The sequence below is a fragment of the Bos indicus x Bos taurus genome, chromosome 12 (assembly GCF_003369695.1).
Source record: "Bos indicus x Bos taurus breed Angus x Brahman F1 hybrid chromosome 12, Bos_hybrid_MaternalHap_v2.0, whole genome shotgun sequence".
NCBI lineage: Eukaryota > Metazoa > Chordata > Mammalia > Artiodactyla > Bovidae > Bos > Bos indicus x Bos taurus.
Window position 1 is genome coordinate 35,414,549 of NC_040087.1, and position 26,996 is coordinate 35,441,544.

The following is a 26,996-nucleotide window of genomic DNA, read 5'->3' on the forward strand; positions in this document are numbered from 1 at the left end:
TTGAAGTCTTGTTTAGAGCCTTCATGCTCTTAATAAGTATTGAAGGCCCCACTGGGCAGGCTCCTGGCTGGGCTGTCTGAGCGGGCGGGTGAGGAGTGGCTGCTCTCTGGGCGTCTGTGAGGCAGGCCCTCACCCCTGTGGCTGCTGGGTGCATCAGGTCTGCACTGATGACACAGGGCTTGGTCCGGCAGGTAGAGGGACAGTCCAGAAGACCCTGTGGTAACAGCCCACCCTCCCAGGAAGAATGGAGGAGGATAAAGAATGAGGAAAACACAGACACAAAACAAGAGAAGTCAGAAGCCACGGTGTCTGCACTGGACAAACATCATCTTTGCTGTGAGTCCTCCTCTTGCCCAGCTTATTAGAGGCTTTAAAAGGATCAGACTATTTTGGAACATTTGGCAAAGTTGCCATCAATAATGGCCCAGAATGTTCAGATTAGAGGATCCAAATGCCATTGTTTATGACATCTGTATCTTGTTGGAGGATGCCCTCAGGGCTCAAAGTGAGATGACAGCTGGGTGGGGATGGTAGGACACCTCTGCACAGGCCCAGGGCTGCCCACAGGTCAGAGGACAAACACCACTAACAGGGACAGGAACGGCTTCAGGACATTTATAAATCAAGCCCTACTTTTGCCAATCTCTTGTTGTCTTAAAACATTCAGAACAAAGCAGAGCTCTACTGACAACCCCCCAGATCATCTCTGGGGGCTAGTGATGGACTCCTGGGGTGTCTATTAGCAACCACCTCCACCAGCCTCTTTTCTGTCAGAACTCAGGCAGGTGTCACTGTCAGTTCCTGGTCACAGGGCTCGGGCCCCTGCGACTGGGGCAGGAACCGAGTCCTAGTTGCTATTCTCAGACAAGCCAACTCCTTGGGACGGGAGGCCCCCTCCAGGCCCCACTCCCAAGAACTTGCGGCAGAAGCCCAGCTGGGCAGTCCTCTGTCCACTGCCAGCAGCTTTGGCTCTGATTCTTCTCCATGAGCAGAGGACATCTTGAAATGTCAGTCCTGTGGCATCATTTGAAGAGCCTGATCAGGCCTGCTTAAGAGGAACTTGGTCCCAGGCTGAGGCTCCCCTCTGCCCCGCCTAGACCCCTGCCCTCTGCTCTGCCAGAGCTCCAGGCTCTGAACCCTGACAAACTGCAGCAGCCCTTTGCCACCTTCTCCATGGCATCTTCCCAGTCTTACCCCTGACACATCTACAATTTCTGTTTTCCAGGTGAGGAAGCCCCTACCCTCGAATGGCCTTTCCACACCATGACATCATGCGCTGCGATGGCACAGTAGCCCCTTAGGTGGTCGCCCCTTGGACTGAGCCTCTGGCCGGCTGAGTACCTGGAGGCTCCCCAGCAGCAGGGGGCTTGGGTAAAGCCTTTGGAAATCAGATGCAACTCATGCCTTTAGGTTGCTGGGTTGTTGGGGGAATTCCAGAGACCTCTTTGGAAAAGAGGTCTTCATCCCAGTCTCAAAAACTTTAATGGGATGGATGCCTTATAACATTCAACTTTATAAGGAAGATGGGATATTGTACTTGGTTAAACTGGTTTAGAAGTAAATTTCAAGATGATATGTTGTGAGAACAGGAGGGATAGAGCACTGCTGTTTACAGTTACTTTGAAAGACATCAGAACTGTGGTATGTTAATCAAGTATTTAATATTTAAGAACTCCAAATAGTAACATTTCAGACATATCATATGTGCAGAAATATGCTTTCTGTACCAAGGAAATATTTTAAAGACACGGTTCCCTTTTGGTCTTATGTTTTTATTTCTGGAGAAATATATTAAGCTCCTATAAATTTGATATAATAATTCGGTTTTATACTGCTGCCTTCAAAGTTTTCAGAACTTTGGGTCATAAGATCCCTTAACACTTTCTGGATCAGGTGTCCTCTGTTGATATAGAATTATTTTTATTAAGTGTGGGCATTTAATTTGGGTTTAGAAATGCCTTTTTAAAGAGAGATTTGTTCTTGAGTCTCTCGAGTAAAATAGAATAATCTCTCACTCTGTCACATAATTTATGTTCCCTGTAAGTCTTCATTGTAGTTTTGACTTGGATAAAATTTCTTTTTTAAACAAGTATTTATTTGGCTGCATTGGGTCTTAGCTGCAGCACGTGGGACGCAGGCTCTCTGTTGTGGCATGCAGGCTGTGTTTGAGGCTTGCTGGGTTAAAGGCTTAATTGCTATGAGGCACATGGGGTCTTTGTTCTTCGGGGATGGAACCTGAGTCCCCTGCAGTGGAAGGTGGGTTCTTAACCATGGGACCACCAGGGAATTCCCTGAAACTGTTTTCTTAATTTCCTTTCCTGATGGCTCATTGTTAGTATATAAAAATGCAGCTGACATTTTAAAATTGATTTTATATTTTGTAACTTTGCTGAATTCATTGATTAGTTCTAACAGATTTTTGTGGACTCTTTAGGATTTTCTATATATAAGGTCACATCATCTGTGTAGAGATAATTCTTCTTCCTTTTTGATTTGGATGCCTTTTATTTATCTTATCTAATTGCTTTGGCTAGGACATCCATTAGTATGTTGAATAGAAGTAATAAGAAGGAACATATAGTTGGATCCTGTGTTTTTAATCCTTTTAGCTAATCTGTGTCTTGACTGGGGAGTTGAATCAATTCAGAGTAGTTACTGATAGGACTATTGTTCAGTTGCTCAGTCATGTCCGACTCTTTGTGACCCCATGGACTGCAGCATGCCAGGCCACCCTGTCCCTCACTATCTCCTGGAGTTTGCCCAAGTTCATGTCCATTGACTTGGTAATGCCATCCATCCATGGCTATAGGACTATAGCCATCTGAAAATAGTTTTGACCAAGATCCTCTGATAGGATCTTAGGGAACTCCTTTGTGTTCTGGGACTTAGTAAGTGTCCCTAGCCTACACTCTGAGAACTGTGGCTCTAAAGTATTTCAATCAGCATGTTTGTGTTGACAAGATGTTTATGGCTTCACACACACACACACACACAGACCAAAAAACCACCCCAAATCTCCCAAACTAAACCTGTTTCCAAGGAAAAGTATATAATATATTCAACTAATCACTTTTGGAGCCCAGGACATCACAGGTGTTAAAGGCATACCCAATGCCAAAGAAAGCTCAAACTACTGCACAATTGCACTCATCTCACATGCTAGTAAAGTAATGCTCAAGATTCTCCAAGCCAGGCTTCACCATTATGTGAACCGTGAACTTCCTGATGTTCAAGCTGGTTTTAGAAAAGGCAGAGGAACCAGAGATACCTTTTCTTCTTCGTTCTCAAAGAGCATCTCGATGCAAAGTTCTTGTGTAGCTGCACAAAACAAATGCTCTGGAACACAGGGCACAATCTGAAGCATTATATGCCTCAAACATTTAATGTCATAAAATACTCATTTGTCTACACTTTTGAAGATGTATCTTTGATCTGCAGTAATAACTCTGTAGCAGGACGCTACAAAGGAGACGCTTTGTAATCTTGCAGATTGCTATACAGATCTTCCTTGGCTTATGACGGAGTTAAGTCCCAATAAACCCATCATAAGTTGAAAACATCATAAGCTGAAAATGCATTTAATACATCCAACCTACCAAACCTCACAGCTTAGCCTCACCTACATTAAAGGTGGTCAGAACACTTATATTAGCCTCCAGCTGGGCAAAATAATCTAATAGCGAGTCTGTTTTATAATAAAGTGTTGACTGTCTCATTTAATTTAGTGAACACGGTACTGAAAGTGAAAAACAGTGTTTCTAAGATATCAGTTGTTCACCTTACTGATTGTGCACCACGTGAGTATCTGACCGCACATGCTGCCCAGGAAGAGATAAAAATTTGAAGTACAGTTTCTAATGAATATGTATCGCTTCACACCATGGAGCAGTCGTAAAATCATTTAAGTCCAGACATTTGTACTTAGTGAAATATTTATTGAATGCCTTCTACATGTGAGGCACTATGTGAACCAATTTCACACAATTTTTTTAAAAAGCCATTAACTGCACTCACTTTACCCTTTTGTAACGAAATAAGAGGTACTTCCTTTGTTTCTTAAGCATAAAAACCTTGTTAATTCACTCACTTCCTCAACTTCATGTTGTAGAGATGCCAAATATAATAACTCGTTTCTCAAAGAAGCTAACAATGCAATTCTATTGCAGGGACATAAAAAAGGGAAAACCCGCAACTATGGCTTATTTACAACTGGAAGAAGAAATGAAGTTGTCAACAGAGGGAACTTACACTGAAACGAAAGTGACTTTCTGTGTACCCCAAGAAGCAGACCGGCACCAAGAGGTGGAAGCTAGTAGCAGGTATGCAGGTGTCGCTCAGAACAGAGCCTGGTCTCAGCAGTGAGGGCCGGCGCGAGCGCGGACAGGGCGCTCTCAGGCCCGGGTGGGGAAGCTGGACTCCGAGCCCCTCTGCCGGACCTGCCCGCCGGCTCCGCCAGGAAGTCGGCCCCGCACGGGGGCACGCGAGTGCGGAGCACGCGATCTCGCGGGACGCAAGCCGCCCTGCCCGAGAGGGACGCGTCCGCAGAGGACACGGCAGGGCCGGAGGCGCCCCCGGCCCGGCGGCGAGCGAGCGAGCAAGCGGGCGGACGAACCCCGAGGGAGCGCCCGCAGCCCTTGCCCGCCGGCCCGCAGCCCTGACCCCGCGACCCCGCGTCGACGTCGGCGGCCGCGACGGCTCGGCGGGAGCGCGCGAGCCCGAGGAATCTCGCGATTGGCCGGTCGGGCGCCCGCTCCCAAAATGCACCGCATGGCGCGTCATTGAAGAGAGACCATGATGGCGGCGGCGCTGGGGCCCCCAGAAGTGATCGCTCAGCTGGAGAACGCGGCCAAAGTTCTGATGGTGAGTGCTCGCGCCCCCGCGCCCCGCGCCCGCGGTCTCTGGCGGCGCTGCCGTGCTCGGCCTTGGCCCCCGCCGGACTGGCGACCGGCTGGGGCCTCCCGGGAGCCCAGAGCTGGAGCAGGCGGCGGTGGCGTGGCGCAGGACTCTCCTCCGCCTGCGCTCCTGTCTCTGCGCCCCTGGCCGGACTGTCCGCTCCCTGGCTGTGCGGCGCCCCAGCCGCTCCACCGAGTGGGGCCGGAGAAATGCTTCGTGAGCCCCGGCCCTCCGCTTGGGGTCGGGGGGAGGCGGGCGCTAGGTCGGGGCTATGCGCGCCGCTGGGGAGCGGGTGCCGATGGAGGGCTGGCATGGCCCGGGTGCCGTCTGCAGCTGTGGTTCCGCTCGTGCCTTTGGGTCCCCGAGCGCTTTCTCCCACCTGCGACCGCGGCTGGGCAGCCGCAGCCGCCCGCACAAGGAAGGAACGGCGGGAGGGAGGGAGGAATATCCTAGGACCAAGGTCATTGGGACAGAACTTTGTCTGGGACCGAGCTCCGTGCGGGTCGTGCGTTGTGGAGAGTTGGGTGTGCAGCTCTCCTGGACTTTTTCCTGCTGCAGTACAATGAACAGAACAATTTAGTCAGTAGGTTATTACCTACTCGAGAAGGTGAGGCCGAGTCAAAGAGTAAGGCATTCCACTTAGAGTAGAAGCAAGGATAAACCATGTTTAGTTACTCAGTAAACTATTTGCTGGCTCAGTTTTGTTTTTGTAAACCACGACTTCCGTGTTTGTAGATTTCTTTGGAAGTTAGAGACTTGATTCCTTGAATTGACAAATAGCCTTCCTAAGAATTGGATGCAGCAGTCTTCGGTACCTTTTTGCACCTTTTACCCCCTTTTGGTTCGGTGTTCGGGTTACATCACATTTTAAGACATTTGAACTAATTCTCATATAGTTTTTAGTTCCTTTTATCAAGTTTTGTTTTCACACCCAAGACCAGATAGCTTATGAAATTTAGCTTATGAAGCTGAGAAGTTTAATTAAAGCTGGGTTTACTTGCCGCAATATGAACGAAGTTAGGTGAATCGTTTTTATCACAAAAAGTGACTTAGGGAACGTTTTCAGACTCTTGCAACTTAAGTCCAGGAAAAAACTAGCTATTATTCCCCTTAAATACCATGTTCTTAAAATTTCTGACTTAGAGCGTTTCCTGAGATATCTGGAAATTTTCTGTAAGGTAAAGGCCTCGTTTTCATTAGACTTTAGAAGGAGTATGTGACCCCCCCCACCCCAACACTGCTTTAGTTCTCATGGAGATTAATATAAAATAGTTGTCCTTCATTGTTGATCTTAGTACTGGTTAGTATTTGTGCTTGGTAGGACCTTTTCTCTTCCCTGCAAAGCTATTCTTATCACCTGTAAGGGAGTAGGGGAGAAGAGTCTAGTAAATACTAGTAACTGAGTGCATATCACCCTCCAGACACTGTGCTTGATGCTTTACATACTTTGTTAATCCTTGCAACCCCTTTACAAGGTTGAGAGAGAGCTTAAGTAGCCAGGTTACATAATTACTTAGTGGCTGAATTAGGTGTACAATTCCCATCTGTGGCGCTAAAGCTGGGTCTCTTTCTGCTCTGCCTCACCACCTCTCCTGTGTGTTGTATTGGATTCTGTTTACATACTTGAAATCTTTCCAGAGAAGAGTATTGAAAAAAGTGTTATTAAAATAGAAAATTTCTTTTTGGAAAGTTCACTTACTGTTTGATAGTGTGGATGCTTAAGAGAGACTGCATGGTTTCCCAGATGGAAGCTGCAGTCCATCTTAAGAGTGACAATTGACATTTTACCCACTGCTTACTGTGTGTGAGGCACTATGCCAACCACTTCACATGTATTACCTTATTTGATCATCAGTAACTGTGAGGTAGTTACTACTTTCATTTTCATTTTATGGACTAAGGGACTGAAATATGTAGATGTTAAGTAATTTACCTAAATTTTCAAAGAAAGTGGTAGAGAGTGGGAAATCCAACGCAGGTTCATCTGTTACCAACCCGTGGTTTTTAGCCTTTGGGGTAGTGGGAATAGAAAGCAGGTGAAATAATTATTTGGGGTTACCTGGCATGCTGAAGTCCATGGGGTCACAAAGAGTTGGACACAATTGAGCAACTTAACTGAAGATTGTCAAACCTCTTTCAGTTACTTACTGTTCAGTTCAGTCGCGTCTGACTCTGCGACCCATGAACTGCAGCACACCAGGCCTCCCTTGTACAATGCCAACTCTCAGAGCCTACCCAAACTCATGTCCATTGAGTTGGTGATGCCATCCAACCATCTCATCCTCTGTCGTCCCCTTCTCCTGCCCTCAATCTTTCCCAGCATCAGGGTCTTTTCAAATGAGTCAGCTCTTCTTATCAGGTGGCCAGTGTATTGGAGTTTCAGCTTCAGCATCAGTCCTTCCAGTGTTCAGGAGATAAGTCCTGAACACCCAGGACTTAACCTCCTTCAGGATGGACTGGTTGGATCTCCTTGCAGTCCAAGGGACTCTCAAGAGTCTTCTCCAACACCACAGTTCAGAAGCATCAATTCTTCGGTGCTCAGCTTTCTTTATAGTCCGACTCTCACATCCATACATGACTACTGGAAAAACCATAGCCTTGACTAGATGGACCTTTGTTGACAAAGTAACGTCTCTGCTTTTTAATATGCTGTCTAGGTTGATCATAACTTTCCTTCCAAGGAGTAAGCGTCTTTTAATTTCATGGCTGCAGTCACCATCTGCAGTAATTTTGGAGCCCAGAAAAATAAAGTCAGCCACTGTTTCCACTGTTTTCCCATCTATTTGCCATGAAGTGATGGGACCGGATGCCATGATCTTAGTTTTCTGAATGTTAAGCTTTAAGCCAACTTTTTCACTCTCCTCTTTCACTTTCATCAAGAGGCTCTTTAGTTCTTCTTCACTTTCTGCCGTAAGGATGGTATCATCTGCATATCTGAGGTTATTGATATTTCTCCCGGCAGTCTTGATTCCAGCTTGTGCTTCTGCCAGCCCAGCGTTTCACATGATGTACTCTGCATAGAAGTTAAATAAGCAGGGTGACAATATACAGCCTTGACATACTCCTTTTCCTATTTGGAACCAGTCTGTTGTTCCATGTCCAGTTCTAACTGTTGCTTCCTGACCTGCATATAGGTTTCTCGAGAGGCAAGTCAGGTGGTCTGGTATTCCCATTTCTTTCAGAATTTTCCACAGTTTATTGTGATTGTCCTTAATGAGTGTGTGCAGTGATAATATAAATTTGTTTTAAAACTGAAATAGATTTTAATGAATCTAAATGCAACTTTAATGAGAGGGGTTCATGAATGGTTTTCATGGTTTTTATTGTGGAATTTGGTTAACATTTTAAAAGCATTGGCTAAAATGTAGTGCTGTAGAACAGTTCTTTCCATTTTATTTGATTCTTTTTTTGGCTGCTGTGGGACTTCGTTGTTGGGTGTGGGCTTACTCCCTAGTTGTAGTGAACTGGCGGTTTCTCCTGTGGAGCATGGGCCCTAGGGCACAAGCTCAGAAGTTGTGGAGCACGGTCTTAGTTGCTCCACAGCATGTGGTATCCTCTGGGATCAGGGGTTGAACCCGTGTCTCCTGCATTGCCAGGCAGATTCTCAACTCTGGACCACCAGGGAAGTCCACCATTTTATTTGATTCTTTGTGTGTGTGTGTGTGTGTGTGTGTGTGTGTACGCGCTTTATTTGTTAAAATACCATTAGATTAATTCTCAGAACAAGAGCAAAGATCATCCCTTGCAGAAACTTAGGAACTATGTATAGCATTTTACAGAACAGAAGACAACACTTTAGCTGAAGCCTGCCTGTTTCCTGAGTGGACTCAGCAAAGAAAAGGAAGTCAGGCAGGGAAGGGAAGGGAAGGTGCCATCTGAATCAAACTTCAGCCGCCATCAGGGCAAGTCTTGTGATGGTCACAGATTGGAGACTGTTTTTGAAGGGGTCTAGTACAGCACAGGGGTTCCATGTGTCTTCACAGGCTAGACCCCAGGCTGAGGTGCCATTAGGTCAGTGTCACTCAGATTTCTGGCCAGCCAAACTCCAGCAGCAAAGAGTCCCAAATTGAGAATCAGGTTCCTCCGGAAGTCATTCCTGTCGGTGGCGAAGCGGTAGACACCCGGAAGCCAGTCCCCCACGTTGTCTGGAATTTTGGGAGCTTCATTTGCTGAGCCCGCAGCGGTCACCCCGGCCCCACTGGAAGCCATAGCAGCACCTCTGCGCTCCGTAGGAACACTTCATTTTATTTGATTCTTAAATCAGCCCTGTGAAGTGGATGGGAGAAGAGTTATTCTTAAACTTTGTAAATGAGAAAATCCGAGGTTCAGAGATGGTAACTGGTGTGCCCATGGTCACACAGATGATTTGGCTCTGGAATTCAGTCTCTGGCCATTCACTCATTCTACACAGTGTCTTCAGTACACGTGTGCTAGGCATGATGTTGTACATGGTGAGAAAACAGGAGAATAGAGACCTTAAAAAAAATATATTTATTTGGCTTCACCATGTCTTAGTTGTAGACTGTGGGATCTAGTTCTCCCACCAGGATTGAACCCTCAGCCCCTGCAGTGGAAATGCTGTCTTAACCACTAAACTGCCAGGGAAGTCCCAAATTCAAGTTTTGCTTTTTGGAACTTTCTGGGATTTTGTCCTAAATATTTTTGATCTGTAGCTGAATCTGTGGATACAGAGGACTGAAAGTACTTATTTACAAGTATAAGTTGCAGTATGTTTAGAGCTGATGATTCTTGCAGAATGTTTTTTCTTAAAAGATTTAAGTCTTGACAGAGTTCCTGCCATTAGGTTCAGTCTGAAGCATTTCACATCTGTCAGGTACCTTAGGGACAGGACCAGCAGGCTGGTGGGGCCCTTCTGCTGCTGCCGCTTGGACCCAGCTCCCACTCCAGCTGCCTTGGCCGGGTGCCCAGGCCTCCTAGAGGCATGTTCATGAGTGCCTGTCCTCACTGCTCCTGTGCACTCTCATTGTCCTGTTGGAGTTCAAATACAGGTTCAAGAATAAAATGGTTAAGAATTTGAGGATGGCCACCACAGAGTGTCACATTAAGGTCAAGGCCCTTTGGAGAGAGCTGGGCCTGATGCTACCACCCTGGTCACACACTCGGGAAGCTGGCCTGGGGCTCTGTAGACCGGCACCTCTCCATCACATTGGATTAGCTCCCTCCTCCCTGAGCCTCCCAAGCAGGTGCGCCCCTGGCTTGCAACAGCCTTCTCCCATTTGTATCTAGTGGCTGTTTGGCATTTCAGATCTCAGTGTAGTTGTTTACTTTGGCAGAAACAAGTCTGAGCACTCTGGACTAGACTAAATGCTCATTTCATATCACCGTTTGCTTTAGTAACATTGATGACACCTCCAGTTTTATGGCTACTTGTGGATTATGTGATTGACTCCTCTGCTGGATTGTGAGCTCCTGGGAAACACAGATTCTGTTTGTTTTTGCTTATCATTGACTGACTTGTGTCTGAAGCATCTAGCACATTGCCTAGCACAGAGTAGATGTTTGATTGTAATTTGTGGATGGAAGTATGTTGTAGGGGAGGGTTCCAAACAGAGTACCTGGGTTTGAAGTTTCACTATGTTTTCTCTTTGTAAGACTCTGGTTAAGTTTCTATCTTTCCAGTTTCCGAGGACCCGTCTCCCATCGCTTTTCTCTGAATCAGCACAGCAGCTCTCTCCATCCTTCCATCTCCCATCCCGTCCTTGGTCCTGTCTGAGAGCCTTTTGTTCCTGCTCCCTCTGCCTGAAACACTTTTCCTCACTCTTACCTGATCCTTCAGGTGTCAGGAATGCCCTCCTTAACTTCCCAGAAAGGTGAGACTCACCTGTCCTGAACTTAGATACATCTGCACCACCTGGGATTTTACATTTGTTTGTGTGATTAATGAACGAATGTTGGTCTCACTGGCTGGATGCTAATATGTATTAGCTCAGGAACCTCGTTTGCACTTAATATTTGCTCAGTAATATTTGTTGAAGGAAGGGAATGAGTAGGTGGGGAGGGGAGATGGACCCAGGGGGATAGGCAGGGTGGGTGATATAAGGTCGCCCTGCAGTATTCCGTGCCAGTTCTGTGGTTTCTCTGGGTGACAGTAGTGTGAAGATCAGCCTGAGAGAAGCAAGAGGTTAAGTCCAAAGACCAGTTAGGAGGCTTTCGACGTTGTTCTACAAAGAGAGGATGAGACTCTGCACAAAGCTAGGGTGGAAGAGGGATGTGTTAATACTCTTCCAAAAAATTTTTAATGCCAAGATTACTCTTTTGGTAAAAGAGAGTGCATGTGTATTTGAGGGAAGCTGGGGAGCTTGAACAGCTTGTATAAGCTAAGAATTTCTGAGTTTTTATCTTAGAAATTTTATTTTAGTCCATATATATAAGTATATAAGTATATATATATATACTTATATATATATTTATATATATATAAACAATATTTATACTTATATATATTTATATATATATATACTTATATATATATACAGAAATCTTATTTTAGTCCATATATATAAGTATAAAAGTATAAGATATATCTATTTTATGAAATATAGAAATGTCCAAATATAAAATTCTTTGACCCCATTTCTGCTGGTCTATCTATATTTTGTGACTTTGTGGCAGGGATTAGAGAGCTAATTGAAAAACAATAGTAGTATGACAGTGACATAGATAAGATGCTAGAAAATCACCCTATTGCTAGACCAGGCAGCATAAGTAATGACTCTTAGGAACTGAGCAGCAGGAAAACATAGCGGTTCTGGAGCCAAACTGTTTGGATTCTTCTTGGCTCCACCCATGACCAGATGTGTGACACTTGGCAAGTCACTTAACCTCTGTGCCTGTTTCCTCATCTCCAAAATAGGAAAATATATTATTTCCAGGGAGTTAATATATAGATTAAGTGATTTCATTTACTTGAAACGTGTTTAATACAGTGCCTGGTACATAGTAAGTGCTCTAGAAGTGATAGCTGTTATTTTGTACATTAATCTGTCAAATAACATTGTGTGAAATCATGTGACTCTAGGTAATCTCATAGGAAGCACTTAGTAAATATTTTCTGAATTAATCAAATTTCTTCAAGTGTCTTCTCTTCAAGTATCCTCTATATCTGCACTCTCCAGTGAGGTAGCCAGTAACCACAGGTGGTTGTTGAGCCCTTGAAAGATGACTGGTGCAAAGGAGGAACTGAGTTTTTTACTTTATTATTATTATTTTTAAGTTTAAACTCCTTTTATTTCAAGAAATAGTGCTTCTAGACGTTCCTGAAGCCAGAATTGTTCTATAAAAGTATCACAGAATATTACACAAGATTTTAAAATACACAATATGCTTCCTAATAGCTTGAAACCTTTTTTACAAAGCATATCATTCATGACCATAAGTATGTTTCATCTGTCATTCAGCCGGTGACACACACATCTGATAAAGAGTTAATTTTAACATATGTACAGAGTCTATGATAAAGACAAAGTTATCAAAGATTCAACTCTAACGTATTAGGTTAGAGTTAGGAAAGAGTTCAACTCTTTCAATTAGGAAAGAGTTCAACTCTTTCTTTAAAAGAGTTTACCTTAAACTCGTAAAGGTAACATAACTTAGCTATGCATTTGATTATCTAAAAATAAAATGAAAATTACCGTTAAGCTAAAAAATACCTTCTTGGGAAGTTGGCTGCTGCTGCTGCTAAGTCGCTTCAGTCGTGTCCGACTCTGTGCGACCCCATAACGGCAGCCCACCAGGCTTCCCTGTCCCTGGGATTCTCCAGGCAAGAACACTGGAGTGGGTTGCCATTTCCTTCTCCAGTGCATGAAAGTGAAAAGTGAAAGTGAAGTCGCTCAATCGTGACTCTAGCGACCCCATGGACTGCAGGGGTCCTACCAGGCTCCTCAGTCCATGGGATTCTCCAGGCAAAAGTACCGGAGTGGGGTGCCATTGCCTTCTCCGAGTTTTTTACTTTAAAACAGTTGTATGGGGGCAGTGGCTACCATTTTGGGCAGCTCCGGTGTAAAGTGTGACTGTATCTCTTTGGTTTCATCTTCTGCTCTGTAAATACTTCTGCTCTTTTGTGACCCCTGCCAGGCTCCTCTGTCCATGGTGTTTCCCAGGCAAGAGTACTGGAGTGGGCTGCCATTTCCTCCTCCAGGGGATCTTCCCCACCCAGGAATTGAACCCATGTCTCCTGTATTGGCAGGTGGATTCTTTACCACTGAGCCACCTGGGAAGCCATCTTTATTTTGTTTTAGATTATTATTCTGATTCTTTTTCTTGCTGTAGAATCATTTTATGAACTGTATCAAGCAGATTTTCTTACACAGACATCATAGGAGAGAAGACACTGTCACATATCCTTTTAGCAAAACATGTTGGTTCAGGTTCTTGTGACAGAATATTGTGTAATGAAGTAGTTCTGTGTAATGGATGAGGATTCTGAATTGCCTTTTCGTCCTTGGAGGTATGTTCGCTCATTGGTTCTTGAGTCTGAGAAAATCCACCTGGGGCAGGGTTTTTCAGCCTGTCCCTCCTGGTGTTTCGGGCTGGGCTGTGCACTGTAGGACCTGTAGCAGCATCCCTGCCTTTTCTACACTTGTTGCCAGCAGCACCCCCTCCCAGTTGTGGCAACCAGAAGTGTCTCCAGACATTGCTAGCCGCCCCTTGGGGCACACAGTGGCCCTAGCTGAGAACAACTGATTTTGAGTATCACCATCTCAAGACAAGGGCTGAGATTACACTTATATGATCAGTTTTATCATCATTAGTGGAGTTGTTCCTTAGAACTCTCTGCTGTGATAGGAATGTTCTGTGTGGTCCAGTGTGGTAGCCACCAGCCACATGGGGTGTTAAGTTAAGCACTTGAAATGTGGCTAGTGCAGCCAGGGAACTGAATTTTCTGTTTCATCTATTTTTAAAATTATTTTTAACTGGAGGATAATTGTTTTAAAATTTCTGCCCTACATCATCATGGATCAGAGGTATATGTATGTCCCCTTCCTCTTGAAGTTTCATTTAATTTCAGCAAATGTGGCCAGTCACTGCTGTTTCAGACAGTGTGGGCTTAGTATGCTGCTGTATGTCTTTTTGCATTCATCTTCTGATTTATATTTCAGTTGTGAAATGCCTTTCCTTATCAATTTTTTTCTCTTTGTCATTATGGTAAGAAAATGAAAAATTCTTTATTCTCAACACTATTCAATGAAGCTTAAAGATGGTGTTCGCAGGTTTCATTTTGACCTTCTAGAAAGATCATATTATACTCTGAGCAATGTAGTAAAAAAAATTGAGGATAATGTAATGGTGCTGATTTATTTTTATTTTACTATTGTATTATTTTTCTAGGAGGCTTTAAAATCACTTTTTAAAAAAATTTTGTTATTATTTTAGTTTCTTAGCATAATTTGAAATAATTGATGAGTTCTGATGAAATAATCTTTAGAATGATGAAATAACAAAATTTTTCAAGATATAGAAAAAATATGATCACCAAGATCATCTTCTGTATCTTAGAAAAGAGTCCAGTGGATACATAAATGACTTCAAATTACAGTGAGTTTTATTTTGTTTTTTAAAAATAGAATTTGCCTTTATTCTTTGGAAGACCTCTAAGTAAAAATCATGAAATATCAAGCCTTGCAAATTTAAAACTGCTTTAAAAAGAAATCTCCAAAATTGAGTCCAGTGGACCTTGATGGTTTACTGACAGTTCAAAGGGAATAGCTTTTTTGTTTCAACATTAGTTGATGTTTGCTGTAGTTTTTTTTTTTTTTTTTTTAAGATCTTTCTATCAGGTTAAGGAAATCTCCATCCATTCCTACTTTGCTAAAAATTTAGTCATTGATCTTAATTTGTTAAATATGTTTCTGCCTTTTTAAAAAAAAAAAAAAACGATAATGTTGTCCTTCTCCCGCAATATGTCCAGGGCAGGAAGGGAGACCGAAGAACTGGAGAGGACTGTGACTGCACCGGCAAGCAGCCTGTGGGGGCTGTGGCTTTGGTGGGGAGAGGAGGCACTGGGGCCAGGAAGGGGCGAGGAGGCTGCGGGCTTGGTGCCTGTGGGCCAGCTCCTGGGGCTCCCAGGAGGGCAGAGAACTGACCTTCATTTTGTCCTCTAAGACTCTTAATATTTGTGTCTTTCTTCATTCTAAATAAATTTTCATATCTGTGTTCATTTTCTTCTCAATGTATCTAGTCTACCTTTTATTTTGCCCATTGAGTTTTTAAAACATTTTGTTTGTGGTGTATTAACTTACAGTAAAATTCACAAATCTTGGGTGTCCATTTTGAGGAGTTCAGGCAGTTGTGTATATAGCCTTGTAACTACCATCCACACAAGGTCTATGTCTATGAATATTCAAGTTTTTCTTACTGCTCCTCAGAGTCCTGTTGTCTTGTGCATGTTCATGCTAAGTAGCTTCAGTTGTGTCTGACTCTGTGACCCCATGGACAGTAGCCCGCCAGGCTCCCCTGTCCATGGGATTCTCCAGGCAAGAATACTGGAGTGGGTTTCCATGTCCTTCTCCAGGGGATCTTCCCGACCCAGGGATCAAACCTGTGTCTCAGTCTTCTGCATTGGCAGGCGAGTTCTTTACCATTAGCACCACCTGGGAAGGCTCTGTTGTGTTATCTTCCTTCTTGTATTTTTTAAAAAAATATGGTAAAATATAACATAAATTTTTCCATTTTGAGTACTTTCACATTGTTGTGCAACCATCATCAGTATGTCCAGAATTTTTCATCTTCCCAAAGTGAAACTGGTTCCACTATAAACAGTAACTCCACATTCTCCCCGTCCCCCAGCTCCTGGTACCCACTATTCTACTTTCTTTCTCCATGAATTCAACTATTTTAGGTACTTCATATGTGTGGAATGATAAAATATTTGTCTTTTTGTGGCTGTCTTATTTCACTTAGCATAAGGTTTTTGAGATTCATCCACGTTATGTGCCAGAATTTCATTCTTTTATAAAACTGAGTATATCCCATCCTGTGGATATATTATTTATCCATTCGTCCGTCAGTGGACACTTGGTTGTTTCTCCCTTTTGGCCATTTTGAATAGTGCTGCTATGAAACATTGGTATACAATCTTTCTGAGTCATGCTTTCAGTTCTTTTGAATGTATACCTGGAGGTGGAATGCTGTCTTGTATAGTGTATGTAATTTTTTGAGAAACTGCTGCTGTCTTCCATGGTGGCTCTGTATTGTTTTAACCTGGCACAATTTTACATTCGCTCCAGCAGTGGACAAGGGCTCCAGTTTCTTTACATCCTTGCCAACATTTTCTCTTTTTTTTTATTTTTGCTTTGTTGTGTTTCATGAAGTGCTATATCATTGCAATGTTGACATGTTTCCCAGATTAGTGATCTTGAGACTTTATCAAGTGCCTTTTGGCCATTTGTGTATTATCTTCTTTGGAGAAACATGTATTCAAGTTTTTTTGCCCCCCCTCCCCTCCCTTTTTTGGCCATGCTGTGTGGAGTGCAAGATCTTTGTTCCCCAAGCAGGGATCAAACCCGCATAAGGAGCAAGGAGTGTTAACCACTGGACGGACAGAGAGGTCCCTTCCTTTGCCCATTTTAAAATTGTTTTTTATTTTTAGCTGATGTTGTAACAGTTCTTTATAGATTCTGGCTATTAATCCCTTATAGATATGTGACTTGTAATATTCAATAATTTTCTAAATTTCTCCCATTCTCTGAATTGCCATTATCTCCGTTAATATCATTTGATGTACAAAGGTTTTTATTTTTTATGACATCTGCTTCATACGTTTTAAATTTTTATTTCAAACATTTTATATTACATTTCTGGCATTTCCAGTATCTGTGAGTGTTGCTAGTTTGATCCTTTGATTTGCTGTTCTGCAAACTTAGGGAGGCTTGTGTCTTCATATGTTTAGAATTCCAGTATCAGCTCTGGAAGTGTTTATGGTAAGCTCCAAAGCTGGTATTCAGTGTGTTACTCTAATGGCTGAGCACAGGACTACTTCATGTTTCTTAGGTAAAAGTTTCTGGACCTCGTGGGTCCTGTTGAAATGGAACAAGAAACCTGTCTGTGGACCTGCTTCTGGTTGTCAGCTGTCTGGAGTCATTTTCCCTCCTTCATCCACCACTGGGGGCCAGACTGGCAAGCTTCTCCCTCTTTTCCTTCCTCCTCCTCCCCATTTATTTTTTAAAGTTTACCCTTGTCCGGAGGATGCTAGCTTTCTGTGGAGTGTGTCCCTGTCTCAGGAGGGCCCTGGCTGTCTCTCCTGTCTGCTACACCTTGGGCAGCTATCCAGATGGAGCTTGAGGTCACTCAGGGTTGGTACGTGTCTCCAGGGTGGATCCATGAGAACATGCTGTCATGTCATCTTTGGATCCCTGCTTTTGCTTCCTTTCTCACTTCTGGGGATTCCTTGATTTCCTGTAAGCGCAGCAGTATATTACAATTTTAAAGAAATGTTTTATTCACTATTTTAATTTGGTTTTAGCAAAAGAGTTGTTCAAGGTATCTGGTCATCATTACTATCAGGATTGAATGCCCACTCATTTAAAAAAAGGACATGTTAAATAAGTGGGAAAGCACATAGAACAATATAAATCATACCCCTGTACCTGTCTCCTTGGGTAACATGTTAACAGCCATTTTGCTTACAGTCTTAAAAAAATCACATATGTGATTCAGGCCCCTTTGGATTTCCTTGAGATACCATTCTTCAGACCCTGCTTCTTCATCCACAAAGATAACCACGATTTTAAAGTTGTTTCCTTTCCGTGTTTGTACATTTTGCCTACAAAGGTAAATAATATAGTATATTGAGTTAAAATTGTTTTTACATAAATGATATACTGTATATGTCTCATCATTTGCTTCTTCAGAATAACTTTCAGAGTTTATCTCCTTGGTAAACATAGCTCTTACAAACCATTCTATGGTGGTACTGTATGTATTCCCCATTGGTGGGAATGTCATTGTTGTTAATAAATAGTCCTATAGGAATGTCTCAGTGTAGGGGAGAGGTTCTCTAGGAATAAATGCCTAGAAGTGGACTGGTGCACACCTTGCTGTTCAAGACCATGGACTTACTCTACAGAATTGTGAATTTCAAGTGAATGGCCCATTTTAGATTACCAGCAGTTTATAACGGTCTGCTGTACCCTGAGCTCTCCAGGCTCTTGTTTTTGTACTAGACTTCTGTCAACCATTCAGAGACAGCTCATTGTTTCACCATGCATTTCTGAGGTTCCCATTGAGATTGAGTACGTCCCCTTGTTTATTGAGCAGTTTTCCTTCTACTCTGTGAGTTGTCTGTCCATTGGCTATTTTTCTGCTGAGATTGGATTTGGCCGCATGTAACAGGAAGCACCAATGACAGTGCCTGAGCTCTGGGACTGAAGAGGAGGAGCTGCCGGTCATGCTCCGTGTTGTCCTTTCTTTTGTGGGGTTTTTATGATTAATCCTTTGTTAATTACATGCAGTGCAGTTATTGTCTTCTAATCATCTTTTACTTATGGTTAATGTTTAGGAAGTTATTTTAATATAATTGAATTGTTTTAAAAAATTGTGCCTTTTATTTATTTAAAAAGTCTTGCCTTACCCTGGTATTTTCCTGTGTCTTGTTAAAAGTTTTTTTAAAGTTTTGCTTTTCATTTTTCACCTAGAATTTATTACTATGTGTATAAATGGGTAGAGAGCTAATCTTACATTTTTGCTTATAAATAGCCAACGTTCTAGTGCCTTTTATTGTAAAGTTTAGTCTTCACTAATTTGTTACATCTCATGAGTTTCTGGGAATTCTCTCTATTCCATTGTTTGTTTTTTCCTGCTCTTTTACTGTGTTTTAAATTATTATTATGCCTTAAGTGTTGGAGGTGGAAACAGTGTCAGACTTTATTTTTTGGGGCTCCAAAATCACTGCAGATGGTGACTGCAGCCATGAAATTAAAAGACGCTTACTCCTTGGAAGGAAAGTTATGACCAACCTAGACAGCATATTCAAAAGCAGAGACATTACTTTGCCAACAAAGGTCCATCTAGTCAAGGCCATGGTTTTTCCAATGGTCATGTATGGATGTGAGAGTTGGATTTGAAGAAAGCTGAGCACCGAAAAATTGATGCTTTTGAACTGTGGTGTTGGAGAAGACTCTTGAGAGTCCCTTGGACTGCAAGGAGATCCAACCAGTCCATTCTAAAGGAAGTTGGTCCTGGGTGTTCTTTGGAAGGACTGATAAACTCCAATACTTTGGCCACCTCCTGGGAAGAGTTGACTCATTGGAAAGACTCTGATGCTGAGAGGGATTGGGGGCAGGAGGAGAAGGGGACGACAGAGGATGAGATGGCTGGATGGTATCACTGACTAGATGGACGTGAGTCTGAGTGAACTCCGGGAGTTGGTGATGGACAGGGAGGCCTGGCGTGCTGCAATTCATGGGGTCACAAAGAGTCGGACACGACTGAGCAACTGAACTGAACTGAAGGGTTGACACTTAAATTATTATTTTAAGTATTTATATGTGGTTGGATACGACTCCCTTCTTATCATTCTTTTTCTGCATGTTTTTAAATGGCTATTTTTTTGAGCCTCAAGTGTGATTTACTTTTTGTCTGAGGTGTAATTGACATTTAACACTATGTTAGTTTCAGGGATTTCCCTGGCAGTCCAGTGGTTAAGACTCTGTGCTTCTAGTGCATCGGGTGAGGGTTTGATCCCTGGTCAGGAACTAAGATCCTGCATGTCACGAGGCCAAAGACAAAACAAACAAAAATAGCCAAAAAAACCCCACCCAAGTTATATTAGTTTCAAATGTATGACATAATGATTTGTATATATTGATAAATGACCACCATAATAAGTCTGGTTGACATCCATCGCCAAATATTTTTATAATTTGTGTGTGTGTGTGTGTGTGTGTGTGATGAGAACTTTTAAGATCTGTTCTCTCAGCAATATTCAGATAAGCAGTTCAGTATAATTAATTGTGGGCTTCCCAGGTGGCTCAGCGGTAAAGAATCTCCTACTAATGCAGGAGACCTGGGCATGATCCCTGGGTCGGGAAGATCCCTTGGAGAAGGAAATGGCAATCCACTCCAGTATTCCTGTTTGAGAAATCCCATGGAATAGGAGCCTGGCGGCTGCAGACTTTAGAATTACAGAGTCACACTGGCTTAGTGACTAAACAGCCAACAGAATGGTTGTTGGAGTCTCCAGGCAGTGCTTTACACCCCCAGGGCTTAGTTGTTTTGGAACTGAAAGTTTGTACCTTTTAACCACTTTCATTCATTTTGACCACTCCCCGCTTCTGCTTCTGATAGCCACCAATTTCTGTTTTCTGTATCTTATGCTTAGGGTTTTGCATTTTGTTCTTGTTTTTTGTTCCACGTTTAAGTGAGACCATAACGTATTTGCTTTTCTCTGTCTGACTTATTTCATTTAGCATAAGTCTCTAAAGCTCCCCTTTTCCAAATTATTTTGACTGTTTGTCTTTTCTTCGATGTGTCTGGGTCACCTTGTCATATTCTGAGATAATACAATTCCAGTTTAAGTCTCAAAAAGGTTTAATTACTGTAGGTTGATTTTGGGAGATCCATAAGCATGTTTTTAACCACAGTTCTCTTAGCAATTATAAGGTGTATTCCTTAGCATCATTAGATGGGGGGACCAGAGAGGGGTCCTTGCCCAAGGCTTCCCAACTGCTGTGCTGCACAGATAAATAATTAGAAACCAGGTCTTTCTGATGGCTGTAAGGGATTTTTAAGAGAGTTGACCTGTTGTAAGCAGAAAGACTATATCCCTGTCTACCTGTCTAGTGAAACTGTGCTGCCTGCTCCACACTCAGAAAGTGTCAGTGCTGTTCCCACCTCTCCCTTGTGCATGGGCTTGGCTCTCGGAATTTAGAGATGAGTGAAAGGAGGGCTCTGGTGTCACAGAAACAGTAGAGAAAGGAAAGAGGGCAGCGAATACCTGCAGTACCTTGTGATGAGTCGGGTGATGGAGGCTTCCCACGTGTGGGTACTGGGGGCTCACACGTGTTGGTGGTGCCAGGTCGGGTAGAGACGTCTCTTGTGCTCCATCTAGGGGAAGGTCAGGAGAGGCTGGTAAAGAGGGACGGGACTGAAGCAGCTGTGAAGGGTGACCTTCTGAAGAGGAGGGCGTTCTAGGTCAGAGCTGCCTGGGGGTCTTGGGGAGATGCGTGTGTTTGGTTTTGACTCCCAGCCTATTGAATCTTCCGGCACTGGGGATTTTTTTTTTTTTTTTTAAGACAAAGCAGTTTCTCACGACTTTATAATAACTTGTTATTTGGAAACCGTTAAAAACTCATTTTCAAGGAGAAAGAATTTGAAAGCTTAGTTTTGAGAAATTAAAGTGAATACCATCTTGTACCTTAACATATTGACTTGATGATTTTATTGTTTGTGTGATAATGTTCAACCAGGTGGTTAATACAAGCTTTTAGTTTATACTTCATCATTTGAACTTAAAAATGGAATTCATTTTTTACGTTATATTAAAATTGTATTCAGACTTGTATCTTGTTAAGTGTATGATATTAGGCTGTCCCAGGATCATTAACTTTGGGAGCTGTTTTGTTTGTAGAACTTGTGTTCGTAAACAGTAGAGCAGGTGGTGGTAGTGTTCAGCATGCTGTGTATTCGGGTCATAGTCAGCAGATGAAGGGTCTTGTGAAAGCACAGTGAACTCCTTGAATTAGGGAAAATGGTGGAATGAAGAATTTGCAAATGAAAAAAATTTATGTTTAGCATAGTTAGCTGTTCACAATATTTTATTAATAAAGCTTTTAAAAATATTCAAGGGGACTTCCCTGATGGTTCAGTGGCTAAGACTCTGTGGTTCCAATTTAGGGGATGCGAGTTTGATCCCTGGTTGAAACTAAGATCCTGCGTGCTGCAACTAAGAGTTCACCTGCTGTAACTGAACATCCTGAGTGCTGCAATTGAAACCTGGTGCAGCCAAAATTAGGGGGAAAAACAAAACAGAACTGAATGTAACACAGTTCTTTTAAAAAGACTGATACATAGATGATTTACAGTGTTGGTTTAGGTGTACAGTATAGTCAGTGTTTTTGTAGATTATACTCCATTGTAGGTTATTACAAGATAAGGACTGTAATTCCCTTTGCTGTACAGCATAATCCTTGTTCTCTAATTACCATAGTTTTTTAGTGGAAATGTTTTCATTTTTACCTGGAGAGCTGTAGAGGGTGCTATATCATTAGGAATAGTAGTCTGAACTAGCTTTAGCTAATTAGAATTCCTTTAGGCAAGAGAATCAAAGTTAGTTGACTTTTCTTGGATTTTTAAAAACTATTTTAACTGAAAATAGAGTGACTAATGTTGCATAGTTGATAGACTTTATATTGAGTATTGATTTAATGTATCTGGCAAAATGTTTTTCATCTTCCTAGGTCTTTGAATACACTTGAAGTGATTTCCCCGATGTATATTGGTTATAGCAACAGAGGTTTATTTTCTTGCCACCTCCCCCACTCCCCTAATTGAGGAATATGATATTTTAATCTGTATGCTGTACAAGCCAGTCTCTCCTTCTAAGCTTCAGATGGGTCTCAGTGAAGTCAGAGATAACCGAACCGTGGAATGGGAATGTATGTTTTAGGTCAGGCTGGTTCAGAAGATACTGTCTTTGAAAGAAATATTGTTAGAACAAAATGGAACTTGAAGACCTGAGCAGACTATCTTAAAAGATCATTTTTAGAAATCAAGTTTTAGTAACTTTGGATTCAGTTTCACCTGTGCCTATTAGAAGTGATTTGAACTTCATCACTTTAAATGGAATGGTATATTTGGGAATAAAAGATACTATTAGCTATGTTTTTTAAAAAGTTTACCAAAAAATGTAAAATAAGTATCTACCTTTCTAAAATGTTAGGCAACTTGATCGAAACCTTGCCAGGAGTTTCTTCTGTTTTCTTGAAGATGTATTTTAGGTGTTTATTATAATGTTTAATACTGTAGTTCCTAAGCAAGAATTTGTCCTCCTGTTGTCTCCAAAAGTAAAAATATTTTCTCTTGTTGTGGGTAAAAGGATTGCTGTTGTTGAAGCCTCCTTATTAAACAAGTGTGCTCTGTGTTTGTGTTTAACTCTCAAGGCACCACCTTCCATGGTTAACACTGAGCAGCGCCAGCATGCTGAGCATATATTCTTATCATTTAGGAAGTCAAAATCACCGTTTGCAGTTTGCAAGCATATTTTGGGTAAGTGTGTTTACTTTAAAAATACCTAATTTTTCTATCTTGAACTTTAGATGTTTGAATTCATTTAAAAATAAGCAGGTTTGTACAGTTAAATTTTCCATTAGTCACTCCACTGGAGTGACTTTAAAGATATTCCATAAGGCCAGAGAGAAAACTTTGGTTTTGCTTTGGATTTTCCTTCTCTAAGTTTCGCACTCAATAAGTTGTTTTATTATTGGCCATAATATCAAGGCTTATAATGGTGGGAGGAAAATCTAATGTTTTTTCTATTGTTTTCAAGTATGATATCACTTACAGGAAATGCACTGTAATTCATCCCAGTGTTTTAAAGTTAAGATTATTTTTGGAGATTTCTACAGTTTCTTTTAGTTGTTTTTTTCAGTTTTTTAAAAACCATATATAATAGTTTGTACTCAGCACATGTAGTGAATATTAGTCAGTTCTGTGTGAGTTCTTCATTGTATGTCATAAAATGAAACACTGAGTTTTTTACTCTTGTAAAAAATGTTTTGTTTGTACCTTATATCTGACATACGTAGAGAGTGATCTCTTTCCTTTAAAAGTAATAACAGCAGTTATAACTTGTTCAAAAATGGCATTCTCTTTGCCGCTTAGATATTTTTCAATTATTATAAGAGAGATTTCATTGTTTAGTTATTTTATGACCTGATTTTTGTTGGCTCTTTTTCTTATTTGGAATCATTTTTTGTAATCCCTATTGGGGGCTCTGAAAGGAAGCCTGTTTGAGGTGTCCATGACTACAGAATTGGTTAGTTGAGTGTTAGGAGCTGAAAAATCTACCTTGTGTTCTTGTGCTTTAGGAAGGCTAATCCGCTAGCCCCCAGCACTCTGGGAAATAGCCCACAGTCGGTCTCTGTGCGCAGTACTTTCCGGGTCAGGGCCTTCAGTGGAAGGGCTGGGCGCCGGGGTACCTGCAGCCCGGAAGCAGCTTAGGAAGTCTCATTGCCCCTCGGAGCCTTTTCCATCTGTGAAATGGGCATAATGATGCCATTTCCTTAAATGGACTTGACCGTGTTAAGTTGTAGTGAGGCGCAGATATAGCAACAAGGGAAAGCACTTGGCGAGAGGTCAGGTGAAGGTCATTGCCACGTGACCACATGTCAGACAGCCTTTGAAAAGCGCTCTGTGCGGAGCTGGCAGCTGTGGTAAAGGCGGCTCTGTCCCCTCCAGGAGTTAGAGCTTAAGTTAGAGAAGCAGTCTAATACTCACCTTTAATTCTAAATGAGGCAGGTTTTGTTTTTTTTTGTTTTTTTTTGAGTAGTCAATTTTTATACTTGGTTGAATTTGTTTCTGACACTAAGAAAACTTGTTACCATGTGGAGAATATTTAACTCAGTATTAAATTAAAAGAAGCAAAACTGAAGATCATTAAGAGTTGAAGGGAGCCTTGCTTCTTCATCCTTAGGGCCTTGAAGCTGTCAGTGTCAGTGGAGGGAGAAAAGCTCAGGTGATCCAAGCCTGGCTTTCGAGGTTTCGGCCTAACTGTGTTAGCAGGTCCCCGTGGTGTCTCATCCGACTTCCGGCCATGACTCGGTTATCATTCTGTACTGGCTGGGAAATACCGGCCTCAGTGATAAGTATGTTATTAGAGTGTATTTGTTTACCACTCTTTCCTTTTTAGAGTATGTATATTTTATGAAGAACTATTGCTTTGTTATGACTTGAGCTTGTTTTAGAATACTTTTGTTTTCCTGACAGAAATTTCGAAAGAATAGTATTGCTAGTTCTGGCCACGCTACTGAAAGCATTTTGGGTTTTGAGACATAACTATTTAAAAGTTGGGTGCATGTGTTACAAGCATAATCATTAATGTACTGCAAAGCCCGGTGTTACATTAATGTTGACGTCTGAACTTCACGGAAAGCTTAACTCCTTACCCAGTTGCCACCAGCCCAGAAACGTTAGTTCCTCTGAGAAGACTTCTCACGCACGTGGCAGTCGATCGCAATCCAGGGTTTTCACGTTCTTGTTTCGGGATATAGGTCACTTGTGTGGAGTGTCTGGGTGATAGGTTCTGATGAAGGGGAGGCTTTCTCTTGGATGCTTCCTTTTTCTGGCCTTTTAAAATTCTTCTTTCTCTCTTCTTAAGTTTTGTTATTTCTTATTTTTCCTCATTTCTTTCTCGTCTTAAGCTTTTGTTTTCATTGTAGCTTTAATTTCTTTGCTCTTTTCTGTGTGTGTGCACTTGTGTGCATGTTGCATGCTTCTGCGTTTTGTTAGAAGGGCACTTTCTGACTTTTTTGCCTCAGAAGTCTTTGGCACTTAGGAATTTACTAGTTTTGTAGGGTCAGATGTTCCTTCGGGAAACCTGTGCGTTCTGCTCTTGTTGAAGAAATCTCCCCCAGACCTGAGTGGCTCACGCACTTTTGGAGCTCTCCAGGAGAAGATTTCTCTCGTTTTTCATATCAGAGACATCTGAGAGAGAGCAAATCCGAGCCTTACTACTGTTAGTGTGCGTGTGTCACCATGAGGCTTACGTGGCCTTTGCTTTGGGCAGCAGCCCCAGCGGGGAGGGCAGTGCACTTTCTGGATGCCGGAAGGCAGTGCTGGTGCTCCCGGCCCTCAGTTTCGCTCTCTCTTTAGTCTTCCTGTCTGTGTCTGGTTTCAGATGGCCGACAAGATGCACCTGAATTTTATTTATGTAATTGTTATTGGAGAGAGTTACTGTGGTAGGAAGTAAAAGCTTCCTGCTAAGGTGGCTTAAATTAACTTGTCATTTTTCAGACAGTGTCCTAGTCAGTGGGAAGTCACCCTTGAGAGTGCTAGTGATTCCTGCTGAGCCGGGAGCTCTGCACAGGGACCTTGCAGTTTTGAGCATCTCAGCGGAGAGCAAGACGGAGGCTCCTGTGTGTGCGAAGGCCTCACCTGCTGCTGGCAGGCTTGCAGAGTTCTGGCTGCCGTCTTCTGCATGTTTCTGTTAGGTTTAAGTGCAGTTTAGGAAGGCCAACGGCAGTGTTTATGAGAAGGAACTTTTTATTAAGTTAGGAAAACTACTTTTAAATCTGGAATCTGACTTTCTTTCTTTTTTTTTTTTTTTCCAGATTCCTCCTTTCTTAGAGACATTTTCTTACAGGAATAGTAGTACAGAGATCTTCATTTGATACCAAACAGCTACCTAAGGAAAAGAGTTCTCTTGAAAACTTCTGTATTTCATTTATCTGTAATTGTCTCCTTACAGTTGCAAACAAGGGGACAGGGAAGAAAAAGGCTAGACTGTAAGCACAGTTAGACAGGAGCATGTTCAGTGGTCATGAGAAGCAGGAGTGCCTGCCGGGCCTCCTGGCACCTGCTTTCAGGGCAGGCACACATCACCCAACAGACAGGGCCATTCACGCGGGCCTCAGTCTCCTCTGTCTCTCGGTGCGACAGCTTCTTCAGCTGTGACATGCAGGTATCAGATTAGGGGATCTCTGCAGGGTTCTGTTTCTAAAATTCTGTGAGTCCCTACAATATTGCTTCCCTGTTCAAATCCGTGGTTAAGGATTGCAGGTCCTTAAAAACTTTACATTGCAGTGAAAAGTGCAGATAGGCAAATAACCATCGTTTTAAGAAGAGGTTTATAGTAAATGATTTGAATTACTTTTATGAGGCAGTACCGTATTTCTCCTTAGTGAGCTAAATAAATAGCACTGGTTTCTGTTGCAAATCCTCTTTGACTAAAACACTTTTTTTTTTCCTACTAGAACTTTAAATGCATCTTTTTAGGATAGGTTTACATTTTTGGACACTATTGCTTTATTCCTTGTATTTTAAGTTTTCTAAAATTTTGTGAGTTCTGATTACCATTTCGATTAGAATTCATGTTAAAATGGCATGGACTAATAAAAAAAAAAAAGGTCCAGATTGATTCCTCTTACTAG

General features: G+C 42.2%; 1 protein-coding gene and 1 pseudogene across 4 annotated transcripts in view; one reads left to right on the plus strand and one right to left on the minus strand.

Moving 5' to 3' along the window:
* Positions 1-4,772: 4,772 nt before the first annotated feature.
* The window catches only part of XPO4 (exportin 4), a 92,736-nt gene continuing 70,512 nt past the window's right edge, over positions 4,773-26,996 (plus strand). The window contains exons 1-2 of one of the 3 annotated variants that reach the window (XM_027557601.1): positions 4,773-4,860; positions 23,010-23,115. In XM_027557601.1, coding sequence (XP_027413402.1) covers positions 4,792-4,860; positions 23,010-23,115 — 175 coding nt within the window. In that variant the 5' untranslated portion in view covers positions 4,773-4,791. Of the gene's footprint in view, positions 4,861-23,009; positions 23,116-26,996 lie in introns of those variants that run through there. The other 2 variants (XM_027557602.1, XM_027557603.1) reach the window with 2 other exon arrangements.
* Positions 8,575-9,127, minus strand: LOC113902399 (annotated as a pseudogene). Its single transcript, XR_003513809.1, has one exon. The product of XR_003513809.1 is annotated as a mitochondrial import receptor subunit TOM6 homolog pseudogene (transcript).